Source organism: Schistocerca cancellata, chromosome 1, assembly GCF_023864275.1.
Source record: "Schistocerca cancellata isolate TAMUIC-IGC-003103 chromosome 1, iqSchCanc2.1, whole genome shotgun sequence".
In the NCBI taxonomy this organism is placed as follows: Eukaryota; Metazoa; Arthropoda; class Insecta; order Orthoptera; family Acrididae; genus Schistocerca; species Schistocerca cancellata.
Genome location: NC_064626.1, coordinates 1,121,681,879 through 1,121,707,606, shown reverse-complemented (window position 1 = coordinate 1,121,707,606; position 25,728 = coordinate 1,121,681,879). Strand labels below are relative to the sequence as shown.

Below are 25,728 nucleotides of genomic sequence, written 5' to 3'. Positions count from 1 at the left end.
TATGGGGAAACTCTGCTGGAGCTAAGAAAGTAATAAGATGCATTTCTGGTCTACAGAACACAACTTCTTGAAAAAATAGTTCACTGAATACAAAATACTTACTGTCCAAGTTAGTAAATACTCCAAGTTCTTGTGATTCTTCAGTTTCTCCCAGCGTATTTCTTGCTCCAACAGTCCACGGGTGTACTGCCGGTCCATAGTGTCCCTTGCGAGGGGAGGGGATTTAATACGGCTGCCCGCCCTCAGGAGCTCAGTTCGTCAGCGCACCTGACGATGGCGACATGTCTGATCGATGAAATATTGTGCCCGTGGGACACTATGGACCGGCAGTACACCTGTGGACTGTTCGAGCACTCCAAGTTCTTGTTTATGCCAAAGAGAACGCATATACATATAAATTTATGGCTAACGTCCATACTGATAAAACAAGGAACAGAAACCTGAGCAATGTCCCCTTGACTAGGCTATTCAAGACTAAAAATAACTTTGCATACATTGGCAAAATGTTTCTGAACAAGATGTAACCATGTTAATGATTTGATAATTTAATTACAATGTAAACTAAATTCTGTACAATATAAGCTGTATAATAAAAATTTAGATTGCCACTTATGTAAATTAAATATGTAACACAGAATTATATTGTAATATTATATTCTTTAAAGAAATAATTTGTACTAGATGATGTCTCCAGCAACCTCAATGTTGTCTTCATACAAATACAAGGATTTGATTTGATCAAATATTACTGTAAAACTTACCAGTCAAGCAGCTGATTTGCAACTGTTACTGAATTATCTATGAAAGTTCGATGTGTAAGTAGAAAATCTTCAACATATGTAGGATCAATCATTGAATTTTCTTCTATCAACTGAAACATTAACCTCTCTGGTGTCCCCTGAGAAACAAAACAAAGAACTATTTAATACCAAACAGCTAATACAGACAGCTAAAACCTACATTTAGTTCTAAAAGACAGTATTTCCTCGGCACTGAAAATGGGGTTGAGATGGTACCAACCATCTGAAAAAAATAAAGGAACTGCAAGAGACAAATGGAAATTACGAAACAGAAACACGGGCAGCATATGAGCAGAACTACATGTTTATGACAGTTACTGTGCCTGTAAACACTCTCTCTCTCTCTCTCTCTCTCTCTCTCTCTCTCTCTCTCTCTCTCTCTAAGGGTACGATAAAAGCACAGAACGTAAAAAGGTAAGGATCATCAAGTCACTGTGATGCAAGAGTATGTTTTTAATTGGATACAAAGAAGTACAAGTACCATTACAAATAATCCTGCTCTAGTTTGCTATGGCTGCCAACAATTGCTATAAACTTCAGGTTAGTTCCTGCAACAGCACTGTGGCCAACTTCTGCTCATATTCAAAGTCCATCAACAATTTCTGTAACCATCAAAATTCTGCTGTGCTAAATAAATACGATAGGTCTTATTAACCTATATTTAAAAAAAAATACAATAAGTGAGGGCAACTATGTACCACATAGTGGTGACACTGAACAGTTGATAGGCACACAAAAAACCAACTGAACACCATAGCTCAGTGTTAGCGCTTGTGTTCATTCTCAGAGCCCAGGAGTTTTTATGCGAGGGGTCCCACAGCAGGAAAAGGGGATACAGTGTATAGTGTCCACCTATTTTTAAAATGCCTACACACTTATTGAGTGTCGAGTGCTTGTCTTTTCTCATTCTATGGTTTGTTCTACCTTCACTGTATTAATCTCGATACAGTGAGACACTGAAGTAGACACTTCATTAATATGAAATTTAATGTCCATCTGGCAATACAATAATCTTCCAATGTAAACACATTTACTGTTTCTAACAGTCATTACACTTTCTTGACCACATGGCAGATAACTTTCTTCTTTTTTAGCTACATAATTTTTATGCGGCATGGAATTCTGTGGTATATACTTACTCCTGACTGACGTGTAAAAATACTAGTTGCAGCTCCAGATGCAACTAAGACAGGGCATATGATAGGTTACACTGCATTCCAGCCAAATGAAGCACTGTACACAAGCAATCCAACTGCTAATATGTCTTTGTGGCAGTATGAAAGTTCACTGTTAGAGTAGACAGATGTTTCAGTGTTGATATTGAAGGCATCATAATTAATGTCCAAGATCTAGTAGTTGAGCAGGAATATTATCTCAGATTACAAAAGAATGGGGTCAACACAGAGGAGCTGTTTACCCTAAATCAAAATTACAATGCCTCTAATACTCTACACATCAACTAAAGAGTCAAATAAATGTGCTACCAGGCAGCATTTCCCACTCCCCTTCTGCCCCCTCCCCAGTATTATGAATAATTTACACAGTCGCCAAATTTGAAATACTTCAGATTTCTGTTACACATTATGGAAAACGAATTAACATAGAAACAAGTTTTCATATTAATAGAGGCAAAAAGCAACTACAATGAAAAGTAGAAGAAGGTGTAGTAGTAGTACTAGTAGTAAAATAATAATTATTGTTCTGTGACTCAGTGCCTCCTCTATGTGGTGAGTATTAATATTAATCTATATTACACAAACGGAACAAGGCTTCGCACTTCAGGTGAGCAATGGCTTATTTAGAGGAGGAGAGGATCCACACATTGTGTTGTGCATAAACACGAGTGAAATAATAGTGTGTAAAGGAAATTTAACAAAAATGCTAGTTGGTGGTAATTTCTTGTGCATGAACCTGTCATTCAATTTTCATTTTTTGGTTACAAATGATATATTAATCAAAGTCATACTACATCATTATTCATGAACGAAAAGCGAAATTTTCCAAAACATATAGTGAGAAAGCTAATTCAAAAGCTGCTTACTAAAAGTGTGGACATCTTTTACAATAATCCACATCACAAGAAACAGAATAATACATGCCCATCCTCTATGTAGTTCGCTAGATGAGGTGTAGTCCTCAACTGCTAATTATCTTGTGTATTATGGCTCAGATGTAAGGACACATATTCCATTGTTTGAAACATTGTTTTAGTATTAGTTAAATAAAATTTCTACAGTGTGTGAAACAAACAAAATTTTGGCAAGGAAACTGTGCTCCAACTGCTGTAAATAAAGTATAAATTTAAATACAATGTAAGTCTTTCTAAATCTTGTTAAGGGTAAAAATCATAGCAACAGCAATATACCAACAACTATATCCCTACCAGAACAAAGACTACGGTAAAATACAATACACATGATAATGTTTAAGCTATTGGGACATAGTATCAAACAATAAAAATCGAGGATGGAATAATGACAATATTATTAAAAGGATAGATTGCTACTCACCACATACCAGAGATAGCCTCGGACGGGCCCCTTTGGCCGAAAGATTACATGTTTAACAGTCTTTTTGTTGTGCCAATCTGCGACTCAACGTATCTGCTACATCGTGAATAGCAATCTACCTTTTTTGTAATATTACACTTTAAAATATGTGATAACTGCAGGAGGGGAGATGCTTTGATGAGGACTGACATTCACAGTATATTATTTTTCAGTTGGCAATGACCCACTGACAGTGCAATCAACACTGGATCATGTGAGCACAAGCATCAGTATACTGGCTTGAGCAGGAAGAGACAGAAAAAAAAAAAGTTTTCTTTTCCTGTTTTCAGTAGTGTTTGCAGTACTGAATCAGGTTACAGGACTCTACTTGGGAGAATGCTATAGTGCAAACAAAACCAAGTAACCACTTCCACCTTTGATGATACCACAGCTGGCACTGTTGGGTAGAAATTATCCACTTACCCTTATAGCAATGTGGCCACGGCGAGACCCATCTGGAGCCCCTCTCTGCTCTGTTACCAAGACTAGCCTCCCTGCTTCTTCATGCCTTCTTGTATTCTCCTGTCCTTGGAGCTGAATTCTGCAGTAATCTGCTTGTGTTACGCAGACAAACTGGCAGTCGTCCACACGTGTTCTCATTACCCCTTTATGATACAGACGATCCATTGTTGGCAAGATGCCGAAACTACAAACATATTTTTGATTTTCATTTACAATCTGACGTCTCAGTAATATTAAAACACACATTATTACATATTAGCTGTTCAAAAGAGTTTAGGAAAAGCTGAACTATGTTAAATGAAGAGCTAAACTACATTACAGAAAGAGAACTGTATGCGAGTACGGGGGTATTCATAAGCCAATATTTTTATTGAATTAGCAGATACAGAAATTTGCAGAGAAATTTGTAGAGAAATTCAAATGTACTCTCAAAGAGAGGGCACTGCTCAAAAAACAAAGAAATACCCTATGCAATTCACAAATACATTCTTTCATCCATTGCATCAGAAAGCTTAAAAGTGTCCCTAATTATTTGGTCATCAATATCTGTCTGCACTTCTAGCACGTAATAAATTCTCCACATACTATCTACGTCAATAGTCTTGCTCAGTTGGTGTTTATGTGAAAATAAATATTAAGCAAAGTGTGATCAGTTCTTATTACTTCATTTTACCACTATTGTGCATTTGTAAGTGAGCTTTGCTCTTTATTCCAAAACCTTTCATGGGTTATGCAGCATGTTTGTTGTAGTCTGTGTGACAGATGGAAAAATTTTATCCATATTGATACCATACTAAAGATGTATGCTTCTCAGCACTTTTGGTACACGGCTTACAGGATATGATCATTTGTTGATAAACTATTGTGATTTTAACCATACAATTATTAAATTGGAAATTTACATGTAGGGTTAGATGACATAAAAACCAAAATACTCATCCATCAAATGGATTATAAATGTGACAGGGTGCTTCATGCATCTCTTAACCACTAAAATACTTTTTTTCCCTTTCCTACACAGAAAACTCCATTCAAAACAGCATGGTGACTAAATATATCTGAGTGGCAAACAGTAATTACTGGCTACCTCATCTGACTCACTGTGAATGCAACAAATTTTTCACTGGATTTTTTCTTTTGATACAGTCAATTGCCCAATTTACAATGCACTCCCACATCTTTACTGAAATCAAATCATAGATACCCAAAGGTATATCAATTCACAATTCTACACACTAACAGACAAACATTCACAGACAACTGATATACTCTTAGCATAAACACACACATATATATATATACTTAAAAAGAGCCTATATTTGAAGGCTAATGTAGAGCTCTCTTGTTACAAAAACCACCTTCTGACTTCTTACATAAATAAAATCTTCAAAAGCTCTATGTGCTTAAGAAACAGTCACTGGGAAAGCATTTCATTTTAGAACACTGACCTGTCACCAACTTGAAGCTGCTCTGTTTCACCATTTGAGTGTTCGACTTCGACATGGCCATTGATGAGAACACTCCACGAGTCCAGCTCTTCCCCATCATTCATGACAATTGTACCAGCTTTTTCCACGACGGCAAACACCTGCAAAAAGCATTATAAGTTTTCTAGCATTAATCTACTGTTGTGCTCCTCCAACGCATTCATACATAGCCTTATTAAACTTTGGAAGAAAAGAATATGTGTAACACATTACAGAAGCAAACAAAAACAATCACTTCATGAAAAGAATCAAATGCACTCTGCTAATATCACAACATACCATAACATTACATAATGCTCGTCGAACTGCCAAAGTCATATTAGTGAATGCCTTCAGGTGCTGTGTAAATTCTAGTAATATCTCAACATCTTCATCTGTTCTCTCTGTTGGGTCTTTTTCGAGGCACTCTCTAACAGTGTCACGAACTGTGAGGCTCTGCAATAAAAAATTAAAATTTTAGTTGAAGATGTAAATCAGATAGTTATAAAAACTCCAAAAAATGTTTTTAAGATTTCCACAAGGGCTTACAATTCAGTACATATTTTAAATAATTCTAATGAGGAATAACAATAATCCATATTGCAAAACACTTGAAACAGGTGATTCAAACTAATATCAAATTCACATGAATTCATGAACACAGTTGTTTATGCTTTTGACATGGCATCAAACACTGCATGTGTGTCAGTCCACACACTGTTTTACATGACGTCCACTGATTACTGAAGAAACACAAACACAGTATGCATATACTTGTTGGTACTCACATCAATACTTTCTGCAAGATCCTCTTCTTCATCTGAGTCAACAATAGACTCTATGAGACCAGACAGATCCACTTCATCAGCATCTAATGAGCTCTGCACACTGGCCATTGTGTCCGAGCCACTATATGCCGAACTTGTGTCTGACGAATGAGAAGACCGGTTGGACTTCATATAAAGTTCAGGCCTGCCCGTCAGGGCCAACTGGAAACAAAAATTAATTATTGAAGTAAACAGATGCAAGTAACACACAACCAAAAACATTAAACCACACCAAAATAATTAATTCTGTGTGTGTGTGTGTGTGTGTGTGTGTGTGTGTGTGTGTGGAGAGAGAGAGAGAGAGAGAGAGAGAGAGAGAGAGAGAGAGAGAGAGAGAGAAAGAGAGAGAGAGAGAGAGTTCGTTTTACTATTTATCTTATACGTAGCTCCATGTTTTGGGTGGTTGGCTGGATTCTAAAAATGGACCAAACTACCACGTCATCTGTCCCTTGCTCCATGTTTTCCTGTGTTTATCTGTATAATATATTTTGCAGTACTCCAAAAAATGTACAGACCCATCAATTTTTTTAGGCGAAAGAATTTTAACTACATAGTTACTGGAAATGATTTTTCACTAAGCAAAATTCTAATGTGTGATGGAGAAATTAGTGTTCCCAAAGAAAACTATTTCTTTTACAAAATATAACCAGTTCACCTCCCTGTCTAACAATACACCTCTCTTAACAAGAGTAAAAAATATATGGTTTATTGTAGTTCCTTCGTTTAGAATTTTGGGGAACCGTTGTAAATTAGTGTGTGTCTCAAACGATATTAATGCACCCACTATTACCCAGAAAGAACAACTGTTATTCTAAAATTCGCCGAGAAATCTTCTTCAAGTCCGTGCGTTTTGAAGAACGCAGTTATCACTATGTTCACCTGACATTTGTGTCTAACACAGCCAACATTTTTAAACATGATTCATTAAAAGGTTTACTTTTTTTCTTTGATGTGGGGATGTTTATATATTAGGACGGCACTATATGACATACACATCTGTCACAAAACACAAAACAATTATGACAGTTAGAGGTTATGTCATACACTCCTGTCATTTTTCACCATAACCGTGATCAAGGAACTGATTTATAATTAGTATATATTTACATTATAGAAACAGTCCGTATAATCCATCGGGCCAGATAATGTATACATATTACGGATCTTTTTTACGTGAAAATCCAAACAGCACCATATACATCAACATATTTGCAGCCACCGCCTTCCTAAACTGACGTTCAGTGAGCGCCAATTCACTCGCGAGAGAATCTTGCACGAGCTCCATGTTTGTTTTCTTTTTCCATGATAACATTTGCGCATGCTTCATATTGATCAATCTAGAATGATATTATGAGTACATTTTTCAAGTATTCTGGTGCTGTAATAACTACTGCATTCCCTTTATGCATGAAATGTTTCATGAAAGCGACGAACGGAATATCTCCCTCTCTGAGGTCTTTGTCCTGAGTCCACAGGGTAACAGAGTTGATAAAGATAGTCTCTGGTGTAACAGGAATGAGCACAGCTTCGTGTGTGATGTCGCTCTCCCACACCCAAATTAACCAAGATCACAAAACGTCGATGTCTTCGTCGTCTCTCTCTGACAAAAATGATCTGGAGTACTTTAAAATTCCCACTGAAAAGTATCTAAGAGCTCACAGCTTAATAAAGTGAACATCACACTTGTGGGTCGCGTCTTCTTCGCCGACGTTCCTGACTTTCTTTTCCAGCGCGCAGGGTAGCATATGGCACGCTCTGTCACAATACAAATTAATATACTGTCACCTTCTTTTATATTAGTTTTCTAGGGAAATATATTTCCTTCGTTCAAATACCGTTTCAAAAACTGCTAACTTGACTTTACGGTGTGACATAAGTTGTGTGATCATCACCACAATCATACCTTAGTGTGTGAAAAGACCGGTTTATCACATCGTCTCGTTCCTGTCTGTTTCCCCTTGTTCTTGGTACAATACGATATTTCTTTCCTGAAACCTGCCAGCACTGCGTATCTTCTTCAACCTCTACCTCTCTATTTTTCTTCTTCCTGATTTTCACCTTTTCCAAATGTTTATTTCGTTACCTGTACCCCATGTAATTCAGTCTGTACGAAATCGAAACAAGAATTAAAAGTTCAGGAAAAAGAAATAAAAGTTTGAAAGTTTGCCTGAGGCACTGTAATTCTCTCAGAAACGACAAAGGAGTTGGAAAATAATTCGAATGGTAGTGTTTTGAGAGGTGGCTGTAAGATGAACATCATGAGAAGTAAAATACGGATAATGGGATATGGTCGAATTAAATCGCGGTATGTGGAGGGAATTGATTCGGTATTGAGACGACGAATGTAGTAGCCAAGTTTTGTTATTTGCGCAGCAAAATAACTGACACTGATCGAAGAGCATACAAAATTGAGATTTGCAACAGCAAGGAACGCATTTCTGTAAAAGAGAAATTTGTTAAGGCGGAATATAAATTAAAGCGTTACGAAGTATTTTCTAGAAGTTTCGGTCTGGAGTGTCGCCTTATATAGAATTGACGAAAAGTAGGTGACACGAAGAAACTACTTGTTTCTGAGATGCGGTGCTAAAAGAAAGAATGCTCAAGATAAGACGGGTACGTCCGATAATTAATGAGGCGGTAATGAAATTAGGAAAAAAACACAACTTAACTAAAAGGAACGATAGGTTAATAAGCATTAGCTAATGGATGGAAGTTGGGTAAAAACTGTAGGCGAGACCAAGGATTGACAACTGTAAGCACATTCAAGTAGATGATGTATCAACAGTTGCGCAGCCTGTGGAAACACTTCCACAGGGTAGACTCGAGTGGATATCTGCACCAAAGTCAATTTTCGGAATAAAGACCACCATCACAACAAGAACAGAGGCCTCATCTAAAAGTAGCTACTGAAGAGGTAAGATCTCCCCAGAGAAAATGACGCAGTAGCGTCGAAAATCTTGCCCATACCACCTTCAGTGGCGTCATGTCAGCGATAGACAGGGCAGCCGGTACAATGTGGTAATATGTAAAGCGGCGTGAAACTCTCAGCAGTACTTGGCGTGCAAACCGACACCTCGTCGTTCGAACGCGGGTAACTCGCACAAGAAACCCCATAGGGAAACATCTCCTTCCAAACAGTACCGGCTCAAGTCCCAAGTATTAAAAGATCGTATGTGGTATTTATAACTTAATACCAGTTATACCGGTATGAAATGTGCGCTAAGATGTGTCGATAGGGAACATTTGTTGTGAACGAGCCTTAATTTTTTTTGTTTGGTTGGTATGACACCTGTCAAAGATATTTAGTATACATCAAGTCATGGAACAGACAACATCATATGTTTTCATCTTGTTAACAATGTCGAATTTTATATCAGAAAGTGATGATTTGCGGAAAGCATTAATTTTTTGTTTTCATTTGAAAAAAAGTGCTGCAGAGTCGCATCGAATGCTTGTCGAGGCTTATGGTGATCATACTCTATCAGAAGCAACATGCAAAAGATTGTTTCAACGGTTCAGAAATAATGATTTTGATGTAAGAAATGAAGAACGTGGAAGACCACCAAAAAAGTTCAAATATGCCGAATTGCAAGCAATATTGGATAAAGATGATACTTTGAATCAGAAGCAAATGGCAGCAATGCTAAATGTTGCACAAGAAACAATTTCTGACCGTTTGAAAGCTATGGGAAAGATGCGAAAGTGTGGACAATGGGTGCCACTTGAATTGAATGAAAGACAGATGGAAACCAAAAAAACATTTGTCAAATTTTGCATCAAAGACATGAAAGAAACTCAATTTTGCATCGAATTGTTACTGGCGATGAAAAATGGATTTATGTTAAGAATCCTAAACGGGAAAATTCATGGGTTAATCCGGGACAACCATCAACATCGACTGCAAAGCCAGATTGATTCGGCAAGAAGACAATGCTCTGTGTTATGTGGGATCAGAAAGGTGTAGTGTATCATGAGCTTCTAAAACCCGGTGAAACTGTGAATACTAATCGCTACAGACAACAAATGATCAATTTGAACTATGCGTTGATCGAAAAAAGACCAGAATGGGCCAGAAGACATGGCAAAGTAATTTTTTTACACGACAATGCACCTGCACACAAAGCAAGACTGGTTCAGGATACAATCAAAACATTTGGCTGGGAGCTCCTATCCCACCCGCCGTATTCACCAGACTTGGCAGCTTCCAACTACCATTTGTTTTCATCAATGGGACACGCATTGGGTGAGGAACACTTCGATTCCTACGAAGAAGTCGAAAATTGGGTGTCTGATTGGTTTGCTTCAAAAGGCGAACATTTCTATTGGCTTGGTGTCCACAAATTGCCAGGAAGGTGGTCAAAATGTATAGAAAGCAATGGTTAGTACTCAGAATAAAATGTTTTTACTTTTCAATTCAAAATTAGTGTTTCATTTTCACGCTCATTTCATACCGGTTCACCTGGTAAATTCCCATTATGGTTGCCTCCATAGCCGAATGGTTAGCGTATTTACTTTCGGTGCGGTAGGACAGGGTCCGGTGCCCGGCACATCCTTAGATTTTTTTTCTGAAGTAGGAGGGTCTGATGTAGGATCGACTCTGGCCTTGTGAGGCGAAATAAGGATTGGCTGGTTGATCTGGAGGAAGGGCCCAAACTGCAAGGTCATCGGTCCCATCGGATCAGGGAAAGATGGTGAAGGATGTCGGAAGTACCCTTTCAAAGGAACCATCCCAGCATTTGCCTAAAGATATTTAGAGAAAACATGGAAAACTTAAATCAGGATGGCCGGACGCAGGGCCAAATAAGGAGCTGCTTTAACAATGTAGCAGCGACATCATCTGGGTTCACCTATTCACAGTAACAACCTGTTGATTAGATGTCCTACGATCACAGATCGTTTCTCATATTGTCATGTAAGTAGCATTTGGTCAGTCGGAACAAGCTTAATACGTGAGTGGTGTTTATTTTTACATTAAATTCCGATTAAAGAAACAAACTAGGGCTTTACATTACGGATGTGGCCGAAGATCCACGACGGCACGCGCAGCCAATAGAGAAGCCGTTATCGACACTGTATGAAAGTTGTTCAGCGTTTGAATGTTTAAAGGAAGCAGATTGCAGGATAGTGTAATGTTGTGGGGGTATGGGATCGTTCAGTGAGGGTTGTCATGGTCCGGGGTATCGAACAGTTCATTTACAAAGTTTGAGATGCAGTGTACCTGACACTTCATTTGGAGTTTCCGCACTGCGTGCTATAGCATATCTTTTGCATGCATATGAATCTACTCACCTAATTAATTTTTGTCATTCTTTACAACTGACACAATGAACGCTGAGGAGACTACATTGGAACTCTAACAGTGATGTTAATATTGTACATTTCTCTGATAGGCTTTTGTTACATAACGTGTTTAGTATCCGTTGCAATTTGGGGTAACGCACTTTTTCTTTTCTTGTGGAGTCTTTGTTAGAATCTAGTGAAAGTCGGTGGCTACCGTAGTGTAATATCTCTTTATATTCGATGAATTATTCTGATACAATTCTACCCTTGAATGACGTTTACAAATTTTCTATCTTCATACTCGCAGAATCCATGCGCAAAGTAGTTTCATACAATAGCTATGCCATGAGCGCATAAGTATTCTTTGTAGTACTCTCTCTGGTGGTTGTATATAAAAAAAAAAAAAGAAAGGGAGCTTCCGAGATTGTCTTCGTGCCGATTAGCATGAGCTTGGTTTGGAAGAACTGTAATTTGATTATTGAGATTTACCACAGAAGATAACTGATACGAACTGTACGATTAAAAAGGAAATACACTCCTGGAAATTGAAATAAGAACACCGTGAATTCATTGTCCCAGGAAGGGGAAACTTTATTGACACATTCCTGGGGTCAGATACATCACATGATCACACTGACAGAACCACAGGCACATAGACACAGGCAACAGAGCATGCACAATGTCGGCACTAGTACAGTGTATATCCACCTTTCGCAGCAATGCAGGCTGCTATTCTCCCATGTAGACGATCGTAGAGATGCTGGATGTAGTCCTGTGGAACGGCTTGCCATGCCATTTCTACCTGGCGCCTCAGTTGGACCAGCGTTCGTGCTGGACGTGCAGACCGCGTGAGACGACGCTTCATCCAGTCCCAAACATGCTCAATGGGGGACAGATCCGGAGATCTTGCTGGCCAGGGTAGTTGACTTACACCTTCTAGAGCACGTTGGGTGGCACGGGATACATGCGGACGTGCATTGTCCTGTTGGAACAGCAAGTTCCCTTGCCGGCCTAGGAATGGTAGAACGATGGGTTCGATGACGGTTTGGATGTACCGTGTACTATTCAGTGTCCCCTCGACGATCACCAGTGGTGTACGGCCAGTGTAGGAGATCGCTCCCCACACCATGATGCCGGGTGTTGGCCCTGTGTGCCTCGGTCGTATGCAGTCCTGATTGTGGCGCTCACCTGCACGGCGCCAAACACGCATACGACCATCATTGGCACCAAGGCAGAAGCGACTCTCATCGCTGAAGACGACACGTCTCCATTCGTCCCTCCATTCACGCCTGTCGCGACACCACTGGAGGCGGGCTGCACGATGTTGGGGCGTGAGCGGAAGACGGCCTAACGGTGTGCGGGACCGTAGCCCAGCTTCATGGAGACGGTTGCGAATGGTCCTCGCCGATACCCCAGGAGCAACAGTGTCCCTAATTTGCTGGGAAGTGGCGGTGCGCTCCCCTACGGCACTGCGTAGGATCCTACGGTCTTGGCGTCCATCCGTGTGTCGCTGCGGTCCGGTCCCAGGTCGACGGGCACGTGCACCTTCCGCCGACCACTGGCGACAACATCGATGTACTGTGGAGACCTCACGCCCCACGTGTTGAGCAATTCGGCGGTACGTCCACCCGGCCTCCCGCATGCCCACTATACGCCCTCGCTCAAAGTCCGTCAACTGCACATACGGTTCACGTCCACGCTGTCGCGGCATGCTACCAGTGTTAAAGACTGCGATGGAGCTCCGTATGCCACGGCAAACTGGCTGACACTGACGGCGGCGGTGCACAAATGCTGCGCAGCTAGCGCCATTCGACGGCCAACACCGCGGTTCCTGGTGTGTCCGCTGTGCCGTGCGTGTGATCATTGCTTGTACAGCCCTCTCGCAGTGTCCGGAGCAAGTATGGTGGGTCTGACACACCGGTGTCAATGTGTTCTTTTTTCCATTTCCAGGAGTGTATATATATATATTGCTCCTTCATACAAAGGTGTGTATGTGACATTTGGGAATTAATGATATTTATCGATATATTGCGTAGTTGTTAATCAGAAGGGACTTCCGAAAGACTGGATACGAACCTGCATTTAATAATCCAAGAGCTCCATTACTTCTTCGGAAGGTTAAACTTCATCAAAGCCAAATATCCGCTTGATCTGAGGTTTCCCGACTGATTATACAACGCTCCCAAAATTACGAGGCATTTTATTTGTACAGATTAGTAGACTGCCGCAAAGCACGAGCCTGCAGAGAAGAAGAATCATCGCCTGATTTCATTCTAACAAGTAAAATTTCAGAATCATTTTTGAATGACTGAGCTATGACTGTGTTTCCTATCATGAATGATTGATTGCTCAAACGAATTGAGAGCTACGTAATCACGTAGATAGGAGGAAAAATTACAGTAGCCAAAATCAACCCGGATTATCCGTTAGGTTCAGTTACTAGCCTCACTGGCCTTTGGATCCTGCGCAACTTGGGACTCCAATACATTCCCCAGCACACAACAGAAAATAATCGTTGTCAATCGCTAATTCCCTCCCTTCTAGACCTACGTCTACATCTACGTCAATACAATGGGTGACAAAAGTCATGGAATAGCGATATGCACATATACAGATAACGACGGAAAACACAAGGTGTATAGGGAGTACACTGGCGAAACTGTCATTTGTACTCAGTTGAGTCATGTAAAAAGCTTTCCGACGTTATTATGGCCGCACCACGGGAATTAACAAATTTTGAACACGGAATTGTAGTTAAAGCTAGATGCACGGTACAGTCCATTTCGGAAATAGTTAGGGAAATCAATATTCTGATATCCACAGTGTTAAGAGTGCGCCGAGAAGACCAATTTTCAGACATTACCTCACTTAACGACAGAGATCAGCGGCGTTTGCCTAGAGTTGTCAGTGCTGACTGCCACACAACACTGCGAGAAATAACCGCAGAAATCAAAGTTGGACGTACGAAGAAATTATTTATTTATTTACACGTCAAGTACCGTAGGGCCAAATTGAGGAGCAAATCTCCAAGGTCATGGAACATGTCAGTACATGAAATTACCACATAAAAGTAATAACAGATAAAAATAAAATGTTCATGAACCCGAAAAAAAGTCAGTCCATAAGACTAAGTAAACGGAATCAACAAATACAACAAGAATCAGCTTAAGTTTTCAAGGAACTCCTCGACAGAATAGAAGGACTGACCCAGGAGGAAACTCTTCAGTTTCGATTTGAAAGCGCGTGGATTACTGCTAAGATTTTTGAATTTGAGTGGCAGCTTATTGAAAATGGATGTAGCAGTATACTGCACACCTTTCTGCACAAGAATTAAGGAAGGCCGATCCAAATGCACGTTTGATTCCTACAAAGTATTAACTGAGTGAAAGTTGCTTATTCTTGAGAATAAGATAATATTGTTAACAAGAAATGACAGTAAGGAATGTATATATATTGAGACTCCAATGTCAAAATACCCAGACTAGTAAACAGGGGTCACCAAGAGGTTCGTGAACTTGCACCACTTATTGCCCGAACCGCCCGTTTCTGAGCCAAAAATATCCTTTTAGAATGGGAAGAGTTGCCCCAAAATATAATACCATACGACATAAGCGAATTAAAATAAGCAAAGTAGACTAATTTTCGTGTCGGACGATCACTCACTTCAGATACTTTTCGAATAGTAAAAATGGCAGTATTAAGTCTTTGAACAAGATCCTGAACGTGGGCTTTCCACGACAGCTTACTATCTTAATACCTAAAACTTTGAACTGTTCAGTTTCACTAGTCATATGCCCATTATGTGAAATTAAAACGTCAGGTTTTGTTGAATTGTATGTTAGAAACTGTAAAACTGAGTCTCACTGTGATTTAGCGTCAGTTTATTTTCTACAAACCATGAACTTAGGTCATGAACTACACTATTTGAAACCGAGCCAATGTTGCACACAACATCCTTTATTGTGTCATCAACAAACAGAAATATTAGAGGGCATATCATTTATATAAATAAGGAACAGGAGTGGCCCCAACACTGATCCCCGGGGCACCACCTACTCGACCGTACCCCACTCGGACCCCACATCACAACCGTTCTCAACATTGTGAATAATGACCTTTTGCTGTCCGTTGCTAAAGTAAGAGGTGAACCAATTGTGAGCTACTCCCCGTATTCCGTAATGGTCCAACTTCTGGACCAATATTTTGTGATCAACACAATCAAATGCCTTAGTTACATCAAAAAATATGCCTAGCGTTCGAAACCTCTTGTTTAACCCATCCAGTACCTCAAAGAGAAAAGAGAATACAGCATTTTCAGTTGTTAAACGACTTCTAAAGTCGAACTGTACACTTGATAGCAAATTGTATAATATAAAATGATGAATTACCCTTACATACACAGTTTTTCAATAACTTTAGCAAACACTGATGGCATAGAAATAGGTCTAAAATTGTCTACATTATCCCTTTCTCTCTTTTTATAATGCAGCTTAACTACTGAGTACTTTAATCGTTCAGGAAACTAACGATTTCTAAATGAAAAATTAGACATATCGCTAAATACAGGGCTAACATGTGCAATGCAGTACTTTAATATTGTGCTAGGCACTCCATCATATCCATTGGAGTCCTCAGTCTTCAGTGATTTAATTATTGACTCAATCTCCCCCTTGTCTGTATACAGAGGAGTATTTCAGACATCTATCTCAAAGGTATTTGCAAAGGAAGTTATACGATTCCCTGTAGAAACTAAATTTTAATTTAATTCATCAGCAATGCTCAGAAAATTATATTTAAATACTGTACATATATCTGATTCATCAGTAACAGAAATAATTTTACTACGAACTTACTTTATATCGTCAACCTTGTGCTGCTGACCAGACACTTCCTTCACAACTGACAATATGGTTTTAATTTTATCCAGTGAATTAGCTATTTTATTTGCATACCACATACCCTTTACCTTTCTAATAACATTTTAAACACCTTACAATATTGTTTTAATGGGATACTGTATCTTGATTGTGACTACTTCTAACATTTTGATATAATTTCCGCTTTGTTCTACATGATATCCTCATCCCACTAGTCAGCCATCAGGGCTGCCTATTACTGCTAGTACCCCGTTTAGAACGTTCTAACGGGAAGCAACTCTGAAAGAGCATGAGAAATGTGTTAAGGAAAGCATTATACGAGGGTTGGAACTTTAGTAGTGGCAACTATTTATTTGCAGCTCTTACAAAATAGATACGTGTTTCGAAGTTTTACTGAACTTGAAAGTAGTCACGAGCATTGTGTGTAATCCCTTGCCAGCGATGTGGAAGTCGTAGGATACTCTTAGCAGTGCCAGTTTTGTTGACAGTTCGAGCGGAGCGGTCTGCTGCCCGACAAATTTGTAGCAGTTCTGAAGCGAATGCCGTGAAGTGTTTCCTTCAGTTTAGAAAACTGAGTTGAACTTACTAGGGCTTACGCCATTGCAGTGGAGTAGGTTGCATTATACGTGCTTGAGCATTGTCCTGCAAAAAGATGGTCAGGTACTGCAGGAAGTATCATCACTTTTGTCTCTAACCTGGTCGTAGGCTGTGTTCCAAAAATTAACAGCATATAGAAAGAAGTGATGACACTTTCCGCAGGACCTGACTATCTTTTTACAGGACAATGCTCGAACACGTACAGTGCAAGCTGTTACTGATTTATTTGACTGATGGGGCTGCTAAGTGATATACCACCTACTCCACTCCACTCCACTGACTCCCTCGCAAGTTCAACTCGATTTGTAAACTGAAGGAAACACTTCACGGCATTAGCTTCAGAACTGCTACAAATTCGGCGGGCAATAGACCGCGCCGCTCGAACTGTCAACACAACTGGCACTGATAGTGAATCCTACGATTTCCACATCGCTGGCAATGGATTACACACAAAGCTGGTGACTACTTTGAAGGTCAGTAAAACTTTGAAACACGTGTCTATTTTGTAAGAGCTGTAAATAAATAGTTGCCACTATTAAAGTTCCCACCCTTGAATTTATCATCTATGTATCGGCACTATAAATATCCTGCCACTCTTGTTCCTTGACAACGTTTAAACAACTCTCTATTGCTGTTGGATTAACTTTCCTACATACACTATTGGCCATTAAAATTGTTACACCAAGAAGAAATGCAGATGATAAACGGGTATTCGTTGGACAAATATTATACCAGAACTGACATGTGATTACATTTTCACGAAATTTGCGGGCACAGATCCTGAGAAATCAGTACCCAGAACAACCACCACTGGCCGTAATAACGGCCTTCATACGCCTGGGCATTGAGTCAAACAGAGCTTGGATGGCGTGTACAGGTACAGCTGCCCATGCAGCTTCAACACGATACCACAGTTCATCAAGAGTAGTGACTGGCGTATTGTGACGAGCCAGTTGCTCGGCCACCATTGACCAGACGTTTTCAGTTGGTGAGAGATCTGAAGAATGTGCTGGCCAGGGCAGCAGTCGAACATTTTCTGTATCCAGAAAGGCTCGTACAGGACCTGCAACATGTGGTCGTGCAGTATCCTGCTGAAATGCACGGATCGAATGAAGGGTAGAGTCACGGGTCGTAACACATCTGAAATGTAACGTCCACTGTTCAAAGTGCCGTCAATGCGAACAAGAGGTGACCGAGACGTGTAACCAATGGCACCCGCTACCATCACGCCGGGTGATACGCCAGTATGGCGATGACGAATACACGCTTCCAATGTGCGTTCACCGCGACGTCGCCAAACACGGATGCGACCATCATTATGCTGTAAACAGAACCTGGATTCATCCGAAAAATGACGTTTTGCCATTTGTGCACCCAGGTTCGTCGTTGAGTACACCATCACAGGCACTCCTGTCTGTGATGCAGCGCCAGGGGGAACCGCAGCCATGGTCTCCGAGCTGATAGTCCATGCAGCTGCAGAAGTAGTCGAACTGTGCGTGCAGATGGTTGTTGTCTAGCAAACGTCCCCATCTGTTGACTCAGGGATCGAGAAGTGGCTGCACGATCCGTTACAGCCATGCGGATAAGATGCCTCTCATCTCGACTGCTAGTGATACGAGGCCGTTGAGATCCAGCACGGCGTTCAGTATTACCCTTCTGAACCCACCGATTCCATATTCTGCTAACAGTCATTGGGCCTCGACCAACGCGAGCAGTAATGTCGCGATACGATAAACCGTAATCGCGATACGCTACAATCCGACCTTTATCAAAGTCGTAAACGTGAGGGTACGCACTTCTCCTCCTTACCCAAGACATCACAACAACGTTTCACCAGGCAACGTCGGTCAACCGCTGTTTGTGTATGAGAAATCGGTTGGAAACTTTCCTCATGTCAGCACGTTGTAGGTGTCGCCACCGGCGCCAACCTTGTGAGAATGCTCTGAAAAGCTGATCATTTGCATATCACAGAATCTTCTTCCTGTCGGTTAAATTTCGCGTCTGTAGCACGTCATGTTCGTGGTGTAGCAATTTTAATGGCCAGTAGTGTAGTTTGTAATTACATGTGACATTTGTTTGTGTACAAAAGCCTGTTAGTGTTAAAATTTGTGCATCATGAATTAGGATAGTACGGCGAAATTCAACATTAATGGGTTATGATGGCAGCTGAAGTCCACGCGAGTGCCTTTACTAACAGCACGACATTACCTGCAGCGCCTGTGTCCAGAAGAGTCCGATTTCAGTTGGTAAGAGCTGATGATACGGATCGAGTATGACACAGACTCCACGAAACCATGGACCCAACTTGTCAAGGCACTGTGAAGCTTGTGGTGGCACCATAATGGTGTGGCTGTGTTTACGTGGCACAGACAGGTCCCCTGTCCAAATGAACCCATAATGGTCTAGAAATAGTTACGTTTGGCTACTTGGAAACCATTTGCAGCCACTGATACACTTCCAAGTTCCCAAACAACGATGACATTTGAATGAATGACAATTTGCCATGTCACCGGAACACTGTTGTTCGCAACCGGTTTGAAGCACATTCTGGATAATTCGAGCGTACGATCTGACGACCCAGACCGCCTGACACGAATCGTATCGAACATTTATGGGACATAATCCAGAGGTCAGTTCGAGCACAAAATCCTGCACCGGAAACACTTTCGCAATTGTGGACGGCTATAGAGGCAGCATGGCTCAGTACCTCTGTAGGAGACTTAACGACGACTTGTTGAGCCCATGCTACGTCGAGCTGCTGCACGATATTGGGGGGTATCCCATGACTCTTGTCACCTCAGTGTACTCTGTAATTCACATCATGAAACTACTTTCACACTAATTCTCTACCGCTAGAACAGCGCGCGGTAAAAACGAATACTTACATCTTTCCGTGCGAGCACTAATTTATTTTATTACCATGGTCATTTCTCCATATGTAGGTGGATGCCAACAAAATATTTTCGCATTTGGAGAACATTGGAGGTTGAAATTTCGTGAAAAGATCTCGCCGCAACGAAAAACGCCTTTGTTTTTATGATTGCCATGACAATTCGCGGCTTAGCACCCGAAAACCTCCAACCACACACACACACACACACACACACACACACACACACAATTCGCGTATCATATTCGTGACATTCTCTCTCCTATTTCGTGATAGTAAAAACCAAGCTGCCCTTCTCTGAACTTTTCGACGTCCTCCTTCAGTTCTATGTGGTAAGGATTCCATACTGCACAGCAGTACTCCAGCAGAGGACGAACAAGCCTAGTGTATTAATGTCTCTTTAGCAGCGCAGTTGCATTTTCTAACTTTTCTGACAATAAAACGCAGTCTTTTGTTCGCCTTTCACACGGCATTATCTTTGCGATCGTTCAAATTTAAACTGTTCGTTACTGTAATTCTTAGGAATTTAGTTTAATTGTGTGTAGTCTTTAGATTTGTGTTATTTACCACGAAATAGAAATGTTACGGGTTGCTTTTGGTACTCGTGTGGATTACCTCACACTTTTCATTATTTAGGGTCAACTGCCACTTTTCACACAACTTTTCCTGTCTAAATTATTTTGCAATTGGTTTTGATCTTCTGATGACTTTGCTAAACGGTGAATGACAGCATCATCTACAAACAATCGAAGGTGGCTGCTCAGAAGGTCTTTTATATAGATATAGGTTATATAGGATATAGATAGGTCGTTTATATAGATTAGGAACCGCAGAGGGCCTATTACACTTCCCTGGGGAACGCCACAGATATCACTTCTGTTTTACTCAATTACTTTCTTTCACTTACTACGAACTGTGATCTTCCTGACAGGAAATCACGAATCCAGTCGCACAACAAAGACTATAATCCCACAGGCACGCAATTTGATTACAAGCCGCTTGTGAGGAACCGTATCAGTAGCCTGTTGAAATTGTAGAAATATGGATTCAATTTGTGACCTCCTGTCGATAGCACTCTTTTCTTCGCCGGAATAAGGAGCTAGTTGTATTTCAAAAGAACAAAATTTTCTGAATCACTGTGACAACAGATCGTTGACTGTGACAACGGATCGTTTTCATGGAGGTAATTCATAACGTTTGAACACAGTATATATTCCAAAATCCTACTTCAGTGATACGGGTCTATTATTCATACTTCCTTTCTTGAGTACTGCTGTGACCTAAGCAACATTTCAACCTTTAGGTTCCGATCTTTCTTCGAGCGAAATGTTGTATACGATCGTTAAGTGCCGAGCTATTATATCAGCATACTCTGAAAGGAATGTAACTGGTATGCAATATGGACCGGAGTTGCCTCTATGAAGTGATTTAAACTGCTTTGCTACACCGAGAATATCTACTTCTAAGTAACTGATGATGTCAGTTTTCTCCACCCTGTGATGTACTGATGCCCGTATCTTGTTCGTCTTGGGTCGGCCAGCGGACGAGCACCGATCGACGAATGTACTGTAAAATAATCGAAATAATGGAAAATAATGTTCTGTGGGTTATTGTAACGGAACTTTTATTGGAGCGTTGACTGACGAAAAGTTGTTCCTCGCTTTCACTGAATGACTGTAGTATGAGGTGAAATGGAACGACATATGGTGAAGTAACGGGTCTGCTTTCACATGCATATGCCAATATAATTCTGCTGTATTAAATGGAAGGAACACAGTCTTAACGAGTGACGGCATTGGAGGACAACATTTCAAATTACTTCTACACTATACATCTCTAACACATTAAAACCTTTGTTCAACTAAAACTTTGTTCAACTTAAAAGTAAAAAAAAAGTCCCTGTTAATGGAAGCAGGCTAAAATCATGGTGATTTTGACGCCTGAGAAACCATGAAGCAAACGCAACTTGTATATCCCACTAACCTTGCCCCCAGTGACAAGGAAAGTTTTCGAAACAGTCATAACTCACAGACTGCAAAAAATTGCGGAAGAAAGCAGTACAATCCACAATAACAAGTCTGATTCTGGAGAAGCCACAGAACAGCCAAGTCAGTTCTAATATTAAGCGACATGGGCGCAACATGGCAGACGCAACAACAGAACGCTTCTTTGACATCAGACATGCGTTCGATGATGTGTGACATGCACTTAGTATGTACCTAGGTATACATATTTTGACGTTGATACCTACTTAAGAATATTTTTATGGTTCAAATGGTTCTGAGCACTATGGGACTTAACATCTGTGGTCATCAGTCCCCTAGAACTTAGAACTACTTAAACCTAACTAACCTAAGGACATCACACACATCCATGCCCGAGGCAGGATTCGAACCTGCGACCGTACCAGTCGCGCGGTTCCGAATATTTTTATGGTATGTATGTCTGGCATACACGGCTATTAATCATGTTAATATTTTTATTGTTGACTTTACTTTGGTTAATTGAACTTAATTTGATACACTACGGTTTTTCTATTTATAACAGACCTGAAGATGGCAATGACGGAAACCTTTAATTGTGAAATGTACAATTTTTGTGACCACGTCAGAACTTTCAAACAAAAATAAACAGCGCTAAAACAGCATTAACTACAAAGAGCTGAAAGATCTACCTCAGCCCTCCACCTCCTTCAGAGATTGAGTGAAAGATTCAAACACAAAAACCATAAAACTCTGTGTTTTGTGTTTTACTGGATTTTTCACTATTGTGAAATCATTTTCACAAAAAACGTAATTGTGGCTAACAAACGGAATAAATTACAGTTACATTATTACACTGTAATGAGCTACTGGAGACCACGGGTCTCTTATGCCAAAATAATCATAAAACATCCCAGAACGACCTATGAAATTCTGTCGATGTTCTGGTTCCTCCTGTAAAAATGCATTTCTGAAACCCCGCGTCGTCTTCTCCTAGTACACCATCGGAAGCAAAAAGTCCAGTAAACAATGGCTCTAGAATGTGTACTTTAAGACCTGTGAGCATTTGTTCGTCTTCGCTACTTTGAACACATCTCTTCTACTGAACAAGTGCACACAGCTCTTAATGTATGCATTTTAGAATCCACATTTAGTGGATTTTTCTCATTTTGATTCATAGTGCCTCCTCCAAAGACATGGAAACCAAAGATCTTGCAGTAGAAGAAATCTATTTCACAGTATCGAAGTTGAAGCGCTAATAGCTCTTAAAGTACGCATTTTAGAGCCACTTTTTACTAGACTTTTTTGCTTCTAATAATCGTTCCTGTAATATCCCTGAATACTCATCATTCCTCCTGGGACACCTTGTCCGCTCCGCTCCGGGATTTGTGCTTGAGGATACTGACTCATTCAGAAGGAACTTCATACATTCCTTCAGCGACAGAAAAACAATATGTAGTTGGTCATGCTTCCTTAAGGGGAGCCGGAGGTGCCTACGCTGCCCATGTTAAAATCACTAAGTTTGAGGAACATTTATGAATAAACTACCAAATAGAAAAATTAGAATTTTTTTTACATGTAGAGTGGTTTAGTATTGCAGTTATGACAGAGGGATTTTGGAGTATCTTTTCTAGTTTCCTTCCAATTAGTTTTTTATTAATGACCCAAATTTTTTTTACAAATAATTGCTTTATAATTAAACTGAAATGAAACTACTGAACATATTGCCAAATGGCTGTGTTACAATGTAAGTTTGACCACTAGGAGTGCTGTATAAAAATTTCATCTCTCTAGCTTGAGTGGATTTTGAGAAAATGTTCCTTATATTCGAAAAATTCTAATTTACGGGAATGGGCTATCGAAGTTTCTCAATACATTCCTGCACTATAGGATGGATTATCAGGGTCTTCTTCTTCATCCTCCAAAAGCTTCCTCTTCTGTCTTCTTTTCTGCCCTGTTGTTCCATCATACTTCATATGCCTTTCTCTTCTTTCTGCTCCTCTTATCCTTTCTCTGTCAATATTTCTTAGTTCTTGTACAGTGTTCACCCCAGCTGTAAATCCTGATGCCTTCAGAACTTCACGCTGTTCCCTTGGTTGTAGGTTGCTATTGCATCATAAATGCCAAAGTGCAGTGTTTTTATGCTTACAAACACCCTTTTAGGAATCACTTTACAAATCAAATGGTTTACGCTCTCATTAGGATTCTGCGTCTTTCCGTGTAGACATTTGTGTAACAATTCTGGCTGTGCTAAGTCATGAAAAATTGGTTTTATTGCATTTATCACAGCTGCTGGCAAACCATGTTTGTGATCATAGTCCTTTTTTGCATTATATTTGTACCAGGAATCTTTTGGGCACAGGCTGTGTTGAGGGTATTCATTGGAAGAGGCAGTATGAAGGAACAATGCCCACACTGCTTTCCGCATGTCACTAACATTACTAGTATTTTGCCTTATAGCATACCCATAGTATCTCTGTAGACGTTCAATCACCTCATCAGTAAGCCTGCCTCTCCCACCTATTGACTTTCCATCAATGAGCTTACTTGAACCCAAAGTTTGTTTGAGCCTTCGAAGCCGCCGTGCACCCATACGCTTTTGCACATGCCCAATGCATTCCAACTTTTCAACTACAAATTCATTTCCATATGGTTTCAGTTCCTCTATAGTCTTGAAACCTTTTGAGTCATCATCCCCAAGGTAGTATTTGTACCTAACATTGTATCTGGGAACTGAACGTTCAAAAATTTGTTTCACTCCATCCACTTCCATTGCTCCACTTGATCCACTAAAATTTGCCTCACAGGTTCCACTGTGCTCTCCTTTGATTTTATTTTTGCACCTACAATGTTTTGATAATATTGCAACATCTATCACTTTTGCACTATCACCACAAGTTGCACTTACAACCCCATTCAGGGATTTATGACACCTCTTTTGCCAGGAACCACCTAATGCCACTACCAAATCCCTAGAACCACCGTTCATTTCTACAGATTCCTCCACTGCTTCCTTCATGGTTTTCAAAGCCACATCTTCAACAGAGTATCCTACCAGTTCACAGTAGTACCCAAATTTGCTTGGAGGTGATGACAAGTTCATAATACCACAAAACAGTTTACCAGCAGCAGACCCTTTTCCAATGGATCGAAGACCATACACAAGTCGAACATTCACATCAAACACTCTAGATCGTCCATTTTCACCAAAGAGACTGGCATGTGAATTGTAGAAAGTCTCTTGATACTTGCAACATGCACAAATTATCTTCATCTTACAAGCTAAACCAAAGTGCTTTGTTATCTCTAGTCCCACTCCTACACTTGAACACATTTTGCACAGAACACTTTTCATTCAGCACAGAAGATAATAATCCCATATTCGGTACTTCGTTAATATCATCACTGTCACTAACATATTCACGAAATCTGTCACTTCCACCAGTCAGCTTCTTGCTAGAAGATGTCACAGGGCTATGGCTGGTCATGTGTTGCTTAGCAGAAGAACGCACTGTTTCAGTAATTGTAGTATCGCAACTTGGTATTAGTGTTAATTTTCTTTTCCCTACGTTCTTCCTCTACTTATATACACGGTTACTAAAACGTGGCATCGTAACCAGAACAACGCTTTACACAAGAAGTATAATACTACCAACAACAGGCGCAAACTGAACTAATTCGAAACGGTAAACAGCAAAGAGACGATGTTCCGCGCTCTTAGCGCTTCATTGTCACAGAAAACAATGTAGCCAACCCTTGCACACTCGCTGTATGCGTAACATAAGGCGTTGTATGCGTAACAGGCCGAGAAAATCCCAAGCAGTTCGGCAGGAATTCACGAGAGGGTGTTAAATGCATTCAGCGGCCGCCCATTTCCTCTGCAGGCGTGGGGGAAAATGGTAATAACTCCACTTATAGGGCGAGTAGAACAATAATTCAAAGTTTACATTAAAGAGGAATGTTCAATTAATTTTCGGTAGCCAAAAACACAAAAATCG

At 40.3% G+C, this 25,728-nt stretch overlaps 1 protein-coding gene across 11 annotated transcripts in view; it reads right to left on the bottom strand.

Annotated features, from left to right (window-relative positions):
* LOC126092365 (rap guanine nucleotide exchange factor 2) overlaps window positions 1-25,728 on the bottom strand; it is a 318,859-nt gene that overhangs the window by 107,296 nt on the left and 185,835 nt on the right. For 10 of the 11 annotated variants that reach the window (XM_049907913.1, XM_049907922.1, XM_049907949.1 and 7 more), the window contains exons 3-7: window positions 6,066-6,266; window positions 5,578-5,733; window positions 5,260-5,399; window positions 3,773-3,995; window positions 762-898 (exon numbers count right to left, since the gene is read on the bottom strand). In XM_049907913.1, the coding sequence (XP_049763870.1) occupies window positions 762-898; window positions 3,773-3,995; window positions 5,260-5,399; window positions 5,578-5,733; window positions 6,066-6,266 (857 nt within the window). Of the gene's footprint in view, window positions 1-761; window positions 899-3,772; window positions 3,996-5,259; window positions 5,400-5,577; window positions 5,734-6,065; window positions 6,267-7,211; window positions 7,348-25,728 lie in introns of those variants that run through there. The other variant, XM_049907932.1, reaches the window with a different exon arrangement.